Here is a 16,313-nt window from a genome sequence, read left to right on the forward strand (position 1 = left end):
AAATTGGAATATTCCCTAAGTATGTTCCCCAGAGATCTCCAGGCCCTGATCCCTGGAACCTATGAAGGTTCCCTTATACATGTCAACCAAAGGCAAAACAAAACAAAACACAGAAGGCTGCAGATAAGAAAAGAGTTTATTTGGGGTCTTAAGAATTGCAATTCAGGAGACACAATTCCCTGTAAAACTGAAGGAGTGCTCCAGGGAAGAGAGTCAGGGGCTTATAAGGAAAAAGTCCAACAAACGAACAAAAACAAAAAGACAAAAGCCACAAGGTTGTTAAAGATGTCTAGCAAGAATCCTCATTGACTCTGATGCAAGCCAGGGGATATTTGTCCTTAGGCAATCAAGAGTTATTTTAGGGTAAGTGTCCCATAAATAGATAATGTCATGAGTTTTAGGGTAAGGGTCCAATAAGTATCTTGCATTTTTGGCAGTTGTTCTGGATGTCTATGTTAAGACAGTAAGTGGTCAAAAGGTCAGATTCCATCTAGGCTGGGATGTGCATAAGTCACACTTCCTGGGTGGCCTGGCCTCCCATTTCCATTTGAGAGAGCTCTCTTAGCAATACTGACTCCATTTTTATTTTCCTTCTACATATGGCAAAAGGGAATTTGCAGGTGCGATGAAGTTAAGGCTCTTGAGATACCCGGGTGCCCTAAATATAATCACAAGTGTCCTAGTAAGAGAGAGATTCGACAGCAGGCCAGAAACAGAGACAATGTAACACAGAAGCAAGACGCCAAGCTGTGGGCTTTGAAGTTGGAGGAAGAAGCAGAGCCAAGGAATGCAAGGAATGCAGCTCTAGAAACTGGAAAAGACAAGGAAATTGATTCTTCCCTACAGCCCCAGGGCGGGCGGGGGAAGCGGGTGTAGAGTGCAGCCCTGCTAACACCTTGATTTCAGTCCAGTGAAACTAACTTCAAACTTCTGATCTTCCAAAATGTAAGAAAATTAATGTGTGTTATTTTAAGCCTCCTAGTTTGGAGTCATTTGTGACAGTAGCCTAAGAAACAAATACATTTCCAACTACTAAAAAAATGATAATAATATTTCAAAAACACATAAATAAACCTAATTACCCCCCCCTTAATAAGACAAAAAAAAGAAAAGAAAGAAAGAAAGAAGAGAGGCAGAAGCCAAGGAAAATCACTCTCCAAGGTCATACCCTCGAAAAGGCCACATGGATTTCCAGTAGATAAAGCCCTTTTGAAGATGATATCACAAGCCATAATTTCAACACATGTGAGGAAACAATGAGCCATGAGTGAGAACCAGCAGATATAACAAATTACAGAAGCAGATGGCCCCAAACTTCAGATAGAATTATCAGACATATACTATAAAATAAAGAAGCTTAAGATGCTAAGAAACATAAAAGAAAAATCCAAAACATGAAAAAAGATCAAGACACTACCAAAAAAAAAAAAAAAAAAAAGGCAGGGGTATTTGAAAGAGGAAGAATTGGATTTACAGGCAGGAATCCTTTCTAAAGGAGCTACTTGAAGACTGGTTTGCCAAAAAAAGTAACAATGGCGAGGACTTATTAAGTTAGAACGGAATCCAAAGAGAAGGAAGTCAATTTCTGTGCAAACTACCTTTATTTATAAAGAAAAACTTCCCTGTTTTGTTATAAAACCAGCGCTGTGTGGAGGCACTTGATTGGGGAGAAGTGGGGCAGAGATGCTGGTAGAGACAAATGTGCCTGACCCGGTCCCTAAAGGCTACTGGTAAAGATGGGAGCGGAGATGACTCCTGGGGAAATCCAGTAGAGGTGACCCATCCCAGGCTCCACTAGGATGGCTGGTTGGCTTGGTTTGGGGGTAGGGGCCTTGGCAGTAGAAGTAGGAGGCACTTTGGACGGGATCTGATTTGGCAAATGTGGAGGTCTCTCTTGCCCCCAATGATACCCAGCCCCACCATGACCTCCATTAGCTAAGGCAGATTTCTAAACTTAAGGCTGGGGTTCTCCTTCTCCCCAGGGCTTCCAGGGAAGCAGAGAGCTATTGGCAAGGATCCCATCCCTGCAAGGGCTTGGGGCGCAGAGAGATGCAGCAGTAACGGAGGGGGAGGTCTGGAGAAGGCAGTGCTGCTTCTTCCTGTCTCCCTTGGAAACGTCTTTTTCTCCAGCTAGACCTTATTCCTCTGAGGCTTCACCCTGGGGAAGAGCTGAGGGAAGACAGGATCTTCAGACACCAGGAGCTCCCCTCACTCCACCCTCAAATATAACACAATCACCGAATCCACCCCCAAACACCTGGAGTGTCTCCATCCTTCCATCCCTTCCTAGTAGACTCACTCAGCATCTCCCAAACCACACGGGAGTCCCCAAGTCCCCTGTCAGCTCCGTGCACCAGATGGAGCCTTGACGAAATGGAATATTCTGAGTTTCCCAAGTGGCCAGAAAAAAAAAACCCTCTGGCCACCCCCTACCACTATGGCTGTCTAATCAGGACCCACCTCCACCTATTACCCCAATTGAAGGAATCTTCTCCCCCAGGAATATAATGGGATCTTACTGGTCTCCTCCCCTAACTTAATAGAATCTCCCTCAGTTCTACCGTAATTTTATTAATGGATTCTTCCTCCCTCTGCCCAATGCAGTGTAACAGAAGCACCCTCACCATCATGCCTATGATAAACAATTCTTTAACTGCCTCATCTCTCAAATGGGATTCTTCATGGCTCCCCTTGGATAAAGTACATTCTTCTTTACCTCCCCATGAATATAATTCGGGATATTAAAAATATTTGATTGAGCATGAACCCATCAAATAACCAGTAAGGCAGTACTGGTGAGTACCCCCCACGAAGTACCACCAGTAAGGGCCCTTGTTATTTTAATGGGCTCTTCCTCAGCTCCCCAAGACCAATAATGCACTCTTCTGACCTCCCCTCCTCCCCAATATAATAGACTGTCCCTCTTGCCCCTCTTCTTCCTGTAGGATCACCCTTTTCCTCAAACAGCCAGCAGGAGGCACGATATCTCTTCTGGGCTCACCCCAAAGTAGTTACGGGGCACGTAGCCCTCCTGGCCGTGCAGCGTGGCCCACCACCAGTCGGTCTCCTCCAGTCCGTCCCTCCGAAGCACGGTGACCGACTCGCCTTCGCGGAAGGACAGCTCGTCCCCGAACTCGGCGCTGTAGTCCCAGAGGGCGTACACCACCCCGTTGTGCATCAGCCCCATGCTCTGCTCCACGTCTGAAACATCAGACAGCAGGGATCGTAAGCGCCCAGTCCAAGGGGTCCGGAAACACTCAAGGATAAGGGTTTTGGCACAGACCGTGGGATTTGGCAGGCGCCACCTGGGGGAATGAGTCATTTGAAAAGTTGTGTACCCCTGTCTGGAGAGGGGAGCCTGAGCTGGAGTCAGCTGCAGGTACTAGCAGTCTCTAAAACACTGGGGTAAATCAAGATGGGCCACCAACCCCCGAGGCAGGGTCAGCGATCACACTGATCCCCCCTCCATAAAAGATAAAATTTCCAGAGAGGATGTAATAATTTTCCAGATAGTATAGCCCACCTGAACCTCCCCTACCCCCTTAAGTGGTTAAATTCCTATCAAGGATTTAGCCCCCTTTCCAGATGGTAGTCCACCACGCTCCCCCTCTTTAGTGGTTCAGTTCGCGTGTTCTCCTCTCCCCTCCCTCGCCCCCCCCCCCCACCCGTGCGCTGTCCTATCTCTGCTTCAAGCTCACAGAACTCCCCTACGTCCCTGGCAGGTAGGACAGTAAAATCTTCATATGTCAGTCTCCACCTCACTGTGACAAAGGTGATCACAGTCTCCCTCCCCAAAGCTCACTGCCCTACTCCTCTTCAGTGGAACTTTTGCTTCCCGCCCCAGTGGTCCAGTCCGGATCTGCCACTGTCCACGAATAAGGCAGGTGTCACAGACCCATGGCTCCCACCCACTTTCTGCTGTAGCCCAGCAGACTGTCCCGTAGTCCCTCTAGGGTCACCCCCTCAAATACACTGCCCCACCTCCAGGTCCTACAGCCTGCCTTGGTCCAGCTCTGTGAAGCTCCGAACTTCGCCTTATGATACAGTTGGCGCCTCCGGGTGTGCAGCACAGACCCTAGGCACGCCCCCATGGTACAGTCTACCTAGTTCCTCCCATCACCTGTTTAGGTGATGTGCCCCACCTCCTGGAGATATGTGACACAGCCTCATGTCTCCCTTCAAGTGGAAGAGTCCCCAAGCCCCTCCCCTAAAGCCATGGCCTGCTCACCTGTCACCTGTATGGTACTGTACCTCCCACAGGTGGCACAGCCCACATGCCCAGCCCTATGCCAGGTGGATGGTATAGTTGGAACGTCCAACTCCCCACCCCCGCCGATGCGAAACAGATAAAGCAGCCCAATCTCCACAAACCACTCCTCCCACAGGTGTCCAGCTTGCGTGGCACAGTCCGTGTCCCCCTCTTCCTCGAAGGTGGCACCGTCTGCTACCCCCACACACACCCTTCTTGCACCTGCCAGTCCCCAACCCCTGCAGGTGGTCCATTCCGCTGGCCCTTCCTCTGTGATGCTGCCACTTGGTTGATACAGCCCCTAGGTCTCTCTAGGGAGCTGCAGTCTGCAGCCTCCTCACCCACCCCCCGCCCAACACCTGCCAGCTGGGCGGCCCAGTCCCCGCGCCCTCCTCCCCCAGAGGTGGCCCAGCCCGCCCAAAGGGGCGCTGCAGCTCTGCCTCGCACCTGCCAGGTAAGTGGCGCAGTCTGCGTAACCCTCGCGGTAAGGGTCACACTTCTCGATGGCGGTGGCGCCGTCACTGAGCGTGGTGGCGAAGATTGCAGCGCCGTGCTGCACCAGCGCCGTGCAGATGGCCGTGTCGTTGCACGACGCCGCGCAGTGCAACGGTGTCCTGGGCGTGGGAGGCATGCGTGAGAAGCCGCGCGGTCGCCCGCAAGGATCCCGACCCGCAGCGCCGTCCCCGCCCCACGTCGGCCACGCCGTCAGGGCTCACCAGCCGTGGCTATCTGGCGAGTTGACGTTGGCACCCGCCGCGATGAGGAAATCCACGATGGGGTAGTTGGCGCCGCAGATGGCGTTGTGCAGGGCAGTGATGCCCTCCTCGTTGGGCTGGCTCGGGTCGTTCATCTGCCAGGGAGCAGGAGGCTCAGTCCGGCGGCTGCCACCCGGCGTCCCCCGCCTCCACCCCGGCAGCCCTGCTCTCTAGCATCACTCACCTCCTTCACCGCCTGCTGCACCACGTCCAGCTCCCCGGTCAGCGCGGCGTCCAGCAGCAGCACAAGTGGGTTGAGGCGCGCGCGGCGGACCTTGCGCGGGGAGCCGGCCTTCCGCAGCACCGAACGCATCTCCTGGGAACAGGGCCAGGGGCTTCAGTGGCTTGAGAGGATCGCTAACATATACATTACTCAGAGTGGGAACCAGAAGCTCAGGGACTCGGCGGCAACAGCCCCAGATCATCCAACTAGACAGGGGTGTGATTGAAACTGAGGACTGTGCAGAGCCTGAGTCCAGAGGACCATGGGAAGGAGGGCATCTCAGTTCTACAGCCTCTGGTTCCCTACAACAGTTAGAGAATCGAGTGATTTTGGAATCGCAGGCCCTGAGACCAGAGAGGAAGCTGGGAGGCAATCGGATTGATGATTGTGGGAGCCAGATATTTCTTTTACATATATAAAAAAAAAAAAGCTATGAAGCACACCTGACAAGGTGTTACCAAGTGTTAATTCTGGATGTTTGGAATTAGAATGTTTATCGTATTATTCCTTGTGGTTTCTTATTTTCGATTTTCAAGTATCCTCCTACAAAATCCATTTATTCTGAGCATGCAGCATTTGTGATTCTGGTCCTTGATGTCAATGATTTCAAGATTCTGGAATTTGGAGATCCCAGGAGCCACTGGTTTCAAAATTCTCTGATACTCAGTTATTCCAAGTTTCTAATATGTTGTGAGTCCAGAAATGCTAAGTTGTGCCATTTCAAATTGCTGAAGACCCAAGGCACTGCATTCCCAAGATTCTGAGTGAGAACTTTAATATTTTATGGTTAGAATTTCATTCCAAAAGATTGCAAGGAAATACTCAAAATGCTAATCGTGGTTCTCTCTAGTGCTGTGACTTTGGCCTTATTCTTCTACTTGTATTTATTTCCTCCAGCTTTCTATGATGTTTGTTTATTCCTTTCTAGTGGAAAATATTCATTTGAAATAAAATTCTGTATTATGTTAGTGCACTAATCTGTGATTTTATGGTTCAAATGATGAGTCTAATTTCTCATTTGGGTGACTTCAAGAATTAGTAATAATCAGGGTTTGTGTTACTAACTTTTCAATTTAAGATCCTGTTCAAACCTTCAGTGTTCAAGGATTCTGAAATTCCACAGTTCTGAGATAGTGATGCCAGGATTTAATTCTTGAATTCTGTGAATTTTCAAGTTTCCCTGTGATCAGGGATTCTACAGTGAGGCCGCTTGACTGTTTCAAGATGTCATTCTCCCATTCTTGATTTCAAGATCCTGAGCCTCAATATTTCTTGGCTCCACTCTCAGAAGGGCCCAGAAATAGGCATTTTGGGGTCCACCTGGCCCCCACTTCTCATTCCCCTCCCTCCGTCTACCCACACTGAGCAATGAGGATTGTTCCATTTGACTACACCCCGCACCCCCAGCCAAGATACCGAAATCAGACCAAGATCAGCAAGAGAGCATCTCCTGGTCAAATGATAACAATAATAGTAAGCAGTTAAGTGCCAGATGCTATTCTAGGCACTATATTATGTATTTAATCCTTAGAGTAACCCTATGGTTAGTCTCATCCCCATTTTACAGATGAGGAAACCAAGACCCTGAGGGGCTAAGTGTCTTGCCAGGGTTGTACCCCTGATTAGCTCAACTGCTGATGCACTTAACCATGACACCCAAAGCCTCAGAGACCAGAGATTTGTTTTTGAAAATGTAAAAGGAAGAAGCTCTGACTAGAGTCAGAAGATATCAACAGACTTGAACTGAGAAGTTATTTTGAGTCAGGGCTGGTGGGCCATTTCTAGCCACAGCACAGGCTTGCTGAGGTGTACAAGGAAAGAGCGGATCCCCAGAGAAGGTGGACATGAGAGACTATGCCAACTAGGGAGAGAAATGGTGACTGACTTGATTCAGGCAGGCTTTTCAGATCCCAGAATAAACCCACTGTTGTGCCAAGATGAAGTCATTTCCAGGTTGTAAGACTCTAAGATTCCTAAGGGGGGATGTGGACAGGTTACTGGAGAGGAACAAAGAAAGTCTCAATGTGGTCAAGACTTTTGGATGCCCCTCCATGCATGTTCTCCCTTTCCTCTGTACACTAGTACACTTAGATTAAAAACTACATTTCCCAGCCTCCCTTGCAGCTGGGTTCCTGGCCAGTGGGATGCAGTAGATTGTTTGCTGTGATATGTGCAATTTCCAGGTTCTGTTCCAAAAGGGAAGGGATGCCTCCATATAATAACTAATATAACCCCAGTTCCTCCTGTGTTACTTACCATGCTCTGTGGCTGCTCTGGTGGGCTGCTCTGGAGCGGGGGTGGGGGAGGTATGGGAGCCGGAGGGGCAGGAGCAGGGGGCCCTGCCCTGGCCTCAGATCCCTCAGTGATGGGAGACAGCTCCGGCTCAGGCCCCCCAGGCCCCCCATGACGATGGAAGAGGCGGCTGATGATCTGCTGGTACTGCTTTTTGTGGGTGGGGGGCAGGGCTACAGCAGGGCTCTGCTCCATGGAGCCCCTGCGTTTGAGGGGCCGTGGAATCTCAGCCAGCACCCGTGCCACCTCCTCCAGCTCAGGCACTGACTGTGCCTCGGGTGGCAGTGCTGGCTGCAGCCGTGTGGGACTAAGGGGCCGAGTGACAGCACCTTCGTCTGAATCACCAGCCTCCAGCACTGGTGTCAGCAGCCCCTCCAGTTCTGGTTCAGGCTCTAACTCAGGGGGAGGTTTGGGGAGGCCTGGAAGGAACAAGAGCACAATCAGAGGAGGGGACTCTGGGAGACCCTCAAGACTTCCTCCCCACAACTTCCAGGACCTGCCACCAGCACTTGATTTGCTGTGTGACCTCAGGGTAGCTCCTTGCTGTCTCTGGGCTATACTTCCCTGGGTTGTGAATAACAGACAATTATGACATCCCCAATTTATTAAGTACTTGGCATGCACCTTGTACTTGACGTGTTTGTCTTATTGAATTCTCACCACTAACTTGGGAGGTGGATATATGGCCATTATCTCATCATCATAGAAGGGGAAACTGAGTCTCCGAGAGGGCAAGTCAGTTACCTAAAGCCACACAGCTGGGATTTGAACTCAGTTCTATCGGACTCCAGAATCTCTGCTCCTACTGTCATGATAAGCTTGACTTTCTAAGAGTCTTAAGAATTTCCTCCCCTAACAACTCAGGCAGAAAACTGCTGGGGCTAGAATCCTGGAGCTTGATGGTCTCATGCCTCTCTAGTAGAGCTTCTAAAGCGGGTAGAAATAATAGTGATCGCTCTCTATACGTTATTTCATTGAATGCTCATCATAATCTTAGTAAATATAATTAATATCTCTTCACAGATGAGAAAATGTAAGCTCAGATAGGTTAGCTAATTTTATCCTGAGTCACCAGCAGGTCAATGGTGGAGAGGTGCTCAAAATCTACTCTGCTTAAATCCAAGCCCTGAGCTGGTTTCACACCAAAAAACAAACAAACAAACAAAAACCCCACTAATATGATAGCTATTGAGGGCTTACTATACATCAGGCTCTATTTTAGGACTTTATATGGATTAAATAATCTAGTACCATATCCCAGAATACAGATAGGTTCTATCATTGTTCACATTTTACATTCAAGGAAATTGAGGTCCAGAGAGGTTAAGTGACTTACTAAAGGTCACACAGCATAGAGCCAGGCAGTCTGACCCCAGGGTCCATGGTTAACCACTGTGCTATCCCTAGCTCCTGAGCAAATTCCCAAGCCCATCTGGCCTCACTGTCTGCAGGGACTATGTCTGGGAATAGGTGTTTGGCCGAGATGGCTCCCCCAGTTGGTCTGGCCCCCAGCCATTTGTCCTCCCCTCACCCAGCCCTCTGGGGCTCCCATTGCTGACTCACCTTCATTCATAGGGGGCCAAGTCTGTTGAGGGGGTTGGGGGACTGGGGCAGGGGCTTGAGGCTGGGGTTGAGGCTGGGGTTGTAGTTGTGGCTGGGGCTGTGGGGGCGGCTGCGGCTGTGGTTGGGGCTGGGCCTGTGGAGGAGCCTGGGGCTGGGGAGGCAGCTTAGGCGGGGGAGCTCGGGAGAAGATGGGGGAGCCAGGGAGCATGGCCCTGCTGGCCCCGTGCTCCCAGAAGGCATTCTGCAGCTTGAATATCATGCTGAGGGGGATGGGGCGCTGGCGGGGGGCACTGCGGGGCTGGGGGCTGGAAGGAGGCATAGGGATGCGGCTGACAGGTTGCCAGTTTCGGGGCAAAGTCCCTGATGGTGCCGCGGAGCCCAGAGATCGGCGATAGCTGCCTACATCGGAACGCCTGTCGTTGGCCAGAGGAGAGACCTTGTAATTGCGGGGCAAAGTAGCGCTGGTGAGGTTGTCCTGGGGGAGAAAGAGGGAAGGAAGGAAGAAGGGGCTCAGGTGGGAGAAAGATAGGGGTAACAGAATGAATGCTAAGGGAGGGGAAGACGGGAGGTGGTGGGTAAGGGCAAAAAGTGAGGAGGGAGAGAAGGAGGAGAAGGGAGACAGAGAGGGAAAGAAAGAGGGTCAGGGAGGGGGACAGAAATCTAGGATAAAGGAAGAGCGAGGGGAAGGGTGCAGAAACTGCGGGCGCAGCCAGGACGGGGAGACTAGACCTGACCCCATCCTTACCCACCACCCCCTCCCCAAGCTTCTCTGGCCCCTCACCTTGCCGGTGGCCCCCAGTCCACCATCCAGGCTGCTCTCTCTCCAGGGTAACAGCTGCAGGCCCGGTGAAGAGGGTCGCGCGAAGACGTCCAGGCCTGCGAGGCGGGAATCATTAGGGTCTGGGGGACTCCTCTCCGGCTCCCCGATTCCTCCGGTCTCTCATTACTCACGTTCATAGCTCGCTGTCTGCGAGGACTTCTTTTCGTACGCCACGTCCAGGTCAGACTCGTTCCAGGCTTTGGGGGGCCGCCGGCGCAGCGTAAGGTCATCTAGGGAGAGGTCGCCAATGAGGATGAGGGGGCAGGGAGACGCTAGCCCGCACTCCCCCCACTCCTCGACCCCCCACCTCCGCTCCCCGCCCTCAAGTTCGGCCCCCGGGCTCACCTTGCGCGCGCAGAGGCGGGGCGAAGGCGCTGCCGCCCGCGCCCAGTAGAGAGCTCCCAAAGGCCGCCGGCGCGTCGTAGGCTGCGGTCGGGGGGCGTGGCGAGGGCCCGCGCTCTGGGAAGAAGACCTGGGGCCCCTCCGCCAAGGGGCTGCCGCGCGGGGAGCTGGCACGACCCAAGAAGTCAAAGGGCGTGGGGGGACCCTGCTGGCGGAGGGGGCCCGAGCCCGGCCGCGGGGAAGGCGCACGGCCGAGGGGGCTGCCTGCGCCATCGAAGGCGCGGGGCCTGGGCGAGGGCGCGCGGTCCAGGCTGCCGTAGGTGTCCGGCTGCAGGTAGAGCGGGGTGCGCGGGGACGACGGCCGGCCCTTAGCGGACAGCGAGCTGTAGGGGAGCAGAGCTGGGGCGCTCTCGGAGCGTCCGAACGGGGTATCTGCGCTGTCGGTGGTCGCCTTCCGGGGGGACCCGCGGCTGCCTAAGGGCTCGGGGACCGGGCTGGAACTGTACCGGGACAGCTGTGGGAAGGTCAGGACATTGAGGGGTCAAAGTAGATGTTGGTAGAGGGTTGGCAGGAAGTCAATAGATATGATGGAAAATCAACCCTGGGGGTTGGAGCTGGAGATTCTGGCAGAGAGCCCACGAGAAAGGTGTTGGGGAGACAGCCCTGAAATCAGGGCTGGGGTTAGCACAGAGTGCCTTTGCGCCGCTTAGAATAAAGTCCCCTTTCCTTTCGAGAGTCCTGACCGATGTCCACTTCCACTGGTTCCCTCTATCAAGTGCCCTTTAATAGCCCACAACCTGCACAGCCCTATGGGACAGGCTTGCCTGAACTCCATGCGAAAAGATACTGACTTTGAGGGCCAGGGTGGGGACGAGAGCGAGCCGGCTCACCCGTGCGGGGGCTCCGGCCTGCGAGCCGGGAGGCGTTGGGGAGTCTGACCACAGCGATTCCAACTGCTTGGTCAGTTCGTCCACCTTAGCCGCCGCTGTGTCCAGCTCCATCTGCTTCAGGTCCATGTGCTTCATGGCCAGAGCTGGGCGGGCAGGAGTGGAGGTAAGGACCCAGACCTCTGGGCAGGGTCCAGCCTCTCCCCTCTGAGGGCCCGCCCCCTACCCCAGCTCACACTGAAAATTCAGATCCAGAAGGTCCCGCGAGCTCTGGAAAGCCTCGCTGTCCATGGTGCCGGCCGGAGCGGGGCGCCTGCGGTTGGGGGTGCGGGGGGAGAGCCTTCTCAGAGCCCACCCGCAGGGAACCAGGGGAAGCGAGGAGAGGGACAGCGCCTTTACTCTCCTAGTTCCTTCCACTGGAAGCGCTATGCGCCTCCACTTCCCTGGCTGGGAAATGTCAACTCCTGCAAAGCCCTCCTAGAAGGCTAAGGACGGTTCAGTCTACTGGGCTCCTTGTCCTCGCTATCTCAGCCCTAAGAAGACTTGATCACTCCTTCAACAATTATCCACTGATCACCTAACTATGTGCCAGGCATTATAGTGAACAGCTGTTGCAATAATAATATCAATTACTGGATGCTCACTAGGGACCAGGTGACACTGCCAAAGACTGGGGATCTTTTAAAAAATAATGACTGTGCTGCCTATTATATGCCAGGGCCTGTGCTAGTTGCTTAAGGGTATAATGAAATAAAACAATAACCATTTATTGAGGGGACACTGCCCCCTAGAATTGTGCCAAGTGCTCTTCTTCCATGATCAAAACCTCCATAGCAAGCAAGAAAGTGGGGGCTCAAAAATATTTGTTCAGGGTCACCATGCAAGAAGTCCCCATACTGACTTTTACACCTGGACCTAACTTTTCATTCTCGATCATCTCCACCAGACTGGAGGGGCTCCAGAGGACGTGGACCACTCAGCTTCCTCTCCCCAGAGGAGACCTGGTTCACATGGACCCAGCATTAACAGGAAGAACAGGGAGGAGGCCAGGGAAGGCTGGGCCACTGTGGTCACCAGCCCAGTGAGAAGGAGCCAGGCCACTGGGAACCAGTCAAGCCAGCACCATCCCCATCTCCATGGTAGCCGCCACGCCTGCCAGCCCTGCCACCTCCCCAGTGCACCAACCGACTGCTCAGATTTGACTTAGGGTGAGGCGTGGGCAGCAGGGCGGGCTGGGGCGTGCTGATTCTGGCCTCTGTCTGGGAAGCCTCGGAACAGAACCTGTTGGGGCTGGTGGCTCATTTGGGTGTGTTGGGAGTGTGTAACCTTGGGCTACAAGGCCCCTTCATTCCTTGGGCCTCAGTTTCCCCAACAGTGAAAGGAGGAGTCAAATCAGCTATTCTGAGAAGCCTCCTCAATCTCTCAGAGGTCTAGATTCTTAAATTATAAACACCTTGAGATCGTAATTAAATTTCTACAGAACCTAAAACTGCCAGCCTGAAAGGCTATTGTTTAAAAGTTCTGAGACCAAGATTCTACCTTTTGGAACATTCTAGAATTCTCTACTTTGGCTAGTCTGGATTTCTCTGTCTTCCTGCTCCGAGTTCTACCTATACCAAGAGTCCAATGTCTTAAAAGTCTAGATGAATGTTTGGTACAGTGGAGTTGCTAAAAGCACAATTAAGGAGTCAGACTTCCAGGGTTCAAATCAGGTGGTACCACTGTCCCACTTGACAAGAGTGCCTCAGTCTCCTGATCTGTAAAATGAGGATAAATAGCAGTCCACCTCAGAGGACTGTTATGAGGATCCAACTGGCCAGAAGGTGGAGAGGAATAAAGATTCTAAGAATTGAGGCCTCAAAAAGTAGAGATTACAGGAATCAAAACTTATGTCTTTTAGAATCTATGAGATACACAGGAAACACTCTGGGTTTGTTAAATATTAAAATGAACCATCTATGCTATCTCCAGTGCCAGCATTCTGGCAGGGACTGGTTCTTTTGGGGATTTCATTATTCCCAAATTCAAAGACTCTCAGATCCCACGCTGACATCCTCTTGGTCTAAGGAAATGCCAAGGCTGGGCGTGGGGCCGTCCGGGAGCCGATGCGGGCGAAGGGGGTGTCGGAGACACCAGAGGGCGCTCCAGGTCACCGCCCGACCCCCGCCGGGGGGGCCGACAGCGCCTGAGCTCAGACCCTGGGAATGCGCGGCGGGCCTGGGCAGGTGCCGCACCTCCCGCGGCAGGGGAGCGGGGGCCGGGTGGGGCGCGACGGTGGCGCGGGCCGCGCCTCTGCTCCAGGCCCCTGTCCTCCACCCCCAGGTCCTCTCCGCCAGGCTCCCCCACCCTCCGCCCTTAGGTCTCCTTCCCAGCATCTTCTGCACCCCAGCCAGGTTCTTTAGGGTTAAGAATCCGGGGGGTAGGAGGGGAGGGGAAAGGGCGGGCTTCCTGGGGGAACCATCCTCAGTGGGAATCGGGTCAGAGAGCCAGGCTGGGCTGGGAATACCCGGGTTGGAATCTTCCAGCTCTGTCAACACACTGATGCTGGGAGAGGCCCCACTCTCTCTGGGACTCAGCTTTCCCCCTCTGTGAAATGGGCTAGGTCCCCTCCCTTCTTTAAACCTCCACCTTGGGCCAGTTATGCAGCTTCTCTGTGCCTCGGCTTCCTCGTGTATATAATGGGGGAATTAATACCTTCACCTCAAAGAAGTGTGAGGTGTGAATGATAGAATTTATGTATAGTATTTAGAACAGTGCAGGACACAAAGTGAAGTTCAGATGTAGAGGTTTCCTAATTCCCAGCCTTCCTTGGCTATTCATTAAGATAATTCAGAGCCTGGCACAGACTGAGGGCTGAAGACCCAAAGTAATTTTTTTCCTCCAAAAGGGCTCTTTTAAATCTGAGATTCTAAAAGCACTGAGCTTTGACCCCTGGAATCTTGACTTCAGCCCTTGCATCTCAGAGCCCTAAATTCTCCCTGTGCTTTCCTGAGTTCGGGTCATCCCCAGTTCTGGCCCATTCCAGGGCCTGGGTAGCCCTGGAACATTCCAGACAGAAGGTGGCAAAATCCTAGTGTGTGGGCTGTGCCCACACTCCAACCTCAGTTTCCCCACTGGACGAGGGAGAAGTCATTCCTCGGGGTGGGGTCAGGAAACCTTATTGGAAGTGAGACCCTTGGGTTGTTGCCTGAAACTTCTGTGGACAATGGGAACCATCAGTCTACCTGCCAGCCCTGAACCTGGCATGCTGTGAGCTCTGTCTTGGCAGCCACGGTTATTATTTTTAATTTCGTCTCAGGCTATCACCAAATGCCCTTCAAGCCCAGACATTAGGAAGTTCTTTCTCTCTCCTGGGAACCCCCTGCCTCCCCTACCCCCTTGTTTAATCCCCTCACATGACGCATGGGGGTGGAGGGAAGGGAGAGACAGGGCCCTGCCCTCCCACAGCTTCAAGGACAGACACACACCTCCAGAATTAGCCTCTATCCTCCCTTATCTCCCACACTACCTCAGGTCAGACAGATGGGGGTGGAGGTGACATTTCTCACCTCAGGGTCAGGGCCAGGAGCCCTAGGAGAGAAGTTAGTCAGATAATCCAGTTGGAGAGGATGGAATCCCGTCCCCCAGACAGCGGCTGAGGAAGGGGGAGGCCAAATACCTGACTCACAATTCTGCTGCCCAGGTGCCCTCTAAGCCTCAGTTTACCCCCATCTTCCGTAGGTAATGACTGTATAGTGCCCAGCCACACAAGCCTTCCAGAATCAAACCCCACCTTCTGGAATTCTGCCCTGGGTTCTAAAACACATTTTGCAAACCCCAGATATTTCCCACCTTTATGAGGCAATAGGAGGCCCCCCGCCCCCGCCAGGGGGCGCCCTGGGGCGGAGGTCCTTCCTCTGGTTAGGCAGGTCTGACACCCCGGTTAATGACATGTTGGGGATCGCACAGCGGCACAGAGGAGTTTGGAGACCTGCCCTGCTTCCCCTACCCTCGGCCCCCACCTTGGAGCCAGACAGTGGGGGGAACTCTGGACACAGCCTCCAGAGGGACCCCGGGTGTTTGTTCTGCTTCATTTTAGGAACCCGGGTTCCACTATTCCCACTCCACCCCTAATTCTGCTCGGAGATCTAGAGATTCGGTCGAGAAGGCAGCTGAAGGGCGGCAGGGATGGCCGCCCATTCCAGAGCCCCAGCAATCCGAGCTTCCCATTTCTGCCCAAAAGATTCGCTACCCCAATTCTACTCCAGGACTCAGGCTTCCAAGAGCCTCTAGTTCGAGGGACTCAGGAGCCCCAGCTCCAAACGTCTCCTCGAGACCAAGGCATCCGAACCCTCTACTCCAAGAACTCAGGCACCTGAGCCCCCTTTTCCTTATGGCCAGTAAATCAGGCATTGCAGTTTCATCCTTCTAACGTCCCTGGCGTCTGCGCACCCCCAATTCTGCCCTGGGACCCGGCGTCCGAGTCTCCTCCCAGTCCTCCCAGAGACGAGAGTGTTGGGCTCCTTCAGAGCCGCTGAACCCGGGGAGGAGGGTGTAACTCACGGATCCGGGGCAGGTCTTGGTACCGGGGGGCTTCCTCCGGCTCCAGCTCCGGCTGCGGGGAGCGGAGGACGGGGCGGGGCAGGCGCCGGGAACAGGTTAGACGACGTGACTCCGACAGGAGGGAGGTGGGTCCCGGAGGGAAGGGGGAGACAGGGTCGCCTCGTGCACCTTGGGACTTGTAGTCCCAGAGGGGAAGGACGTAGACGGAGACTAACATTTGGAGTAGTCACCCAAAGTCCATTTCACAGACAGGAAAGGTGAGGCCCAAAGGCAGAGGGCGACCTGACTACTTAAATAGAGTCCAGACTCCTACTCGCTGTGGCTGCAGGAGATGGACCCCTGAGTCCCTGCCGCACCCCTTCAGGCTGAGTTTCCCCCTTCTTGAATGAAGATCTGGATGCCACCAAAGAGGTAGAAGGTTACATAATCTGGGGGAGACCCACATCCCTCGACCCCCAAGGCGGGGGATGCTAGAAATCAGTGTACCCTCGAGTCTCTGAGCCCCGATCTCCCCGTCGGTAAAAAGTGCAGTTTGGAACTTTACAGAATTTCCCAGCAACAGTGCCCAAAGTCAGAGGCTGGGACTACAATTCCCAGCAGCTTCCGCGACCAACGTCGGGCTCCTCCCCGCCTCGTGTCG

General features: G+C 53.3%; 1 protein-coding gene across 1 annotated transcript; it reads right to left on the bottom strand.

The window, feature by feature from the left end:
- Window positions 1-1,582: 1,582 nt before the first annotated feature.
- PPP1R13L (protein phosphatase 1 regulatory subunit 13 like) lies at window positions 1,583-15,839 on the bottom strand. The gene is made up of 13 exons (XM_064489423.1): window positions 15,674-15,839; window positions 11,368-11,444; window positions 11,135-11,277; window positions 10,248-10,758; window positions 10,034-10,132; window positions 9,864-9,958; window positions 9,083-9,557; window positions 7,484-7,938; window positions 5,189-5,320; window positions 4,966-5,099; window positions 4,697-4,863; window positions 3,002-3,201; window positions 1,583-2,169 (listed from the first exon to the last, which is right to left on the bottom strand). Exons 2-13 carry the CDS (start codon window positions 11,420-11,422, stop codon window positions 2,131-2,133), a joined length of 2,505 nt encoding a protein of 834 aa, XP_064345493.1. The 5' UTR covers window positions 11,423-11,444; window positions 15,674-15,839; the 3' UTR covers window positions 1,583-2,130.
- Window positions 15,840-16,313: the final 474 nt, after the last annotated feature.

Source organism: Camelus dromedarius, chromosome 9 (assembly GCF_036321535.1).
Source record: "Camelus dromedarius isolate mCamDro1 chromosome 9, mCamDro1.pat, whole genome shotgun sequence".
NCBI lineage: Eukaryota > Metazoa > Chordata > Mammalia > Artiodactyla > Camelidae > Camelus > Camelus dromedarius.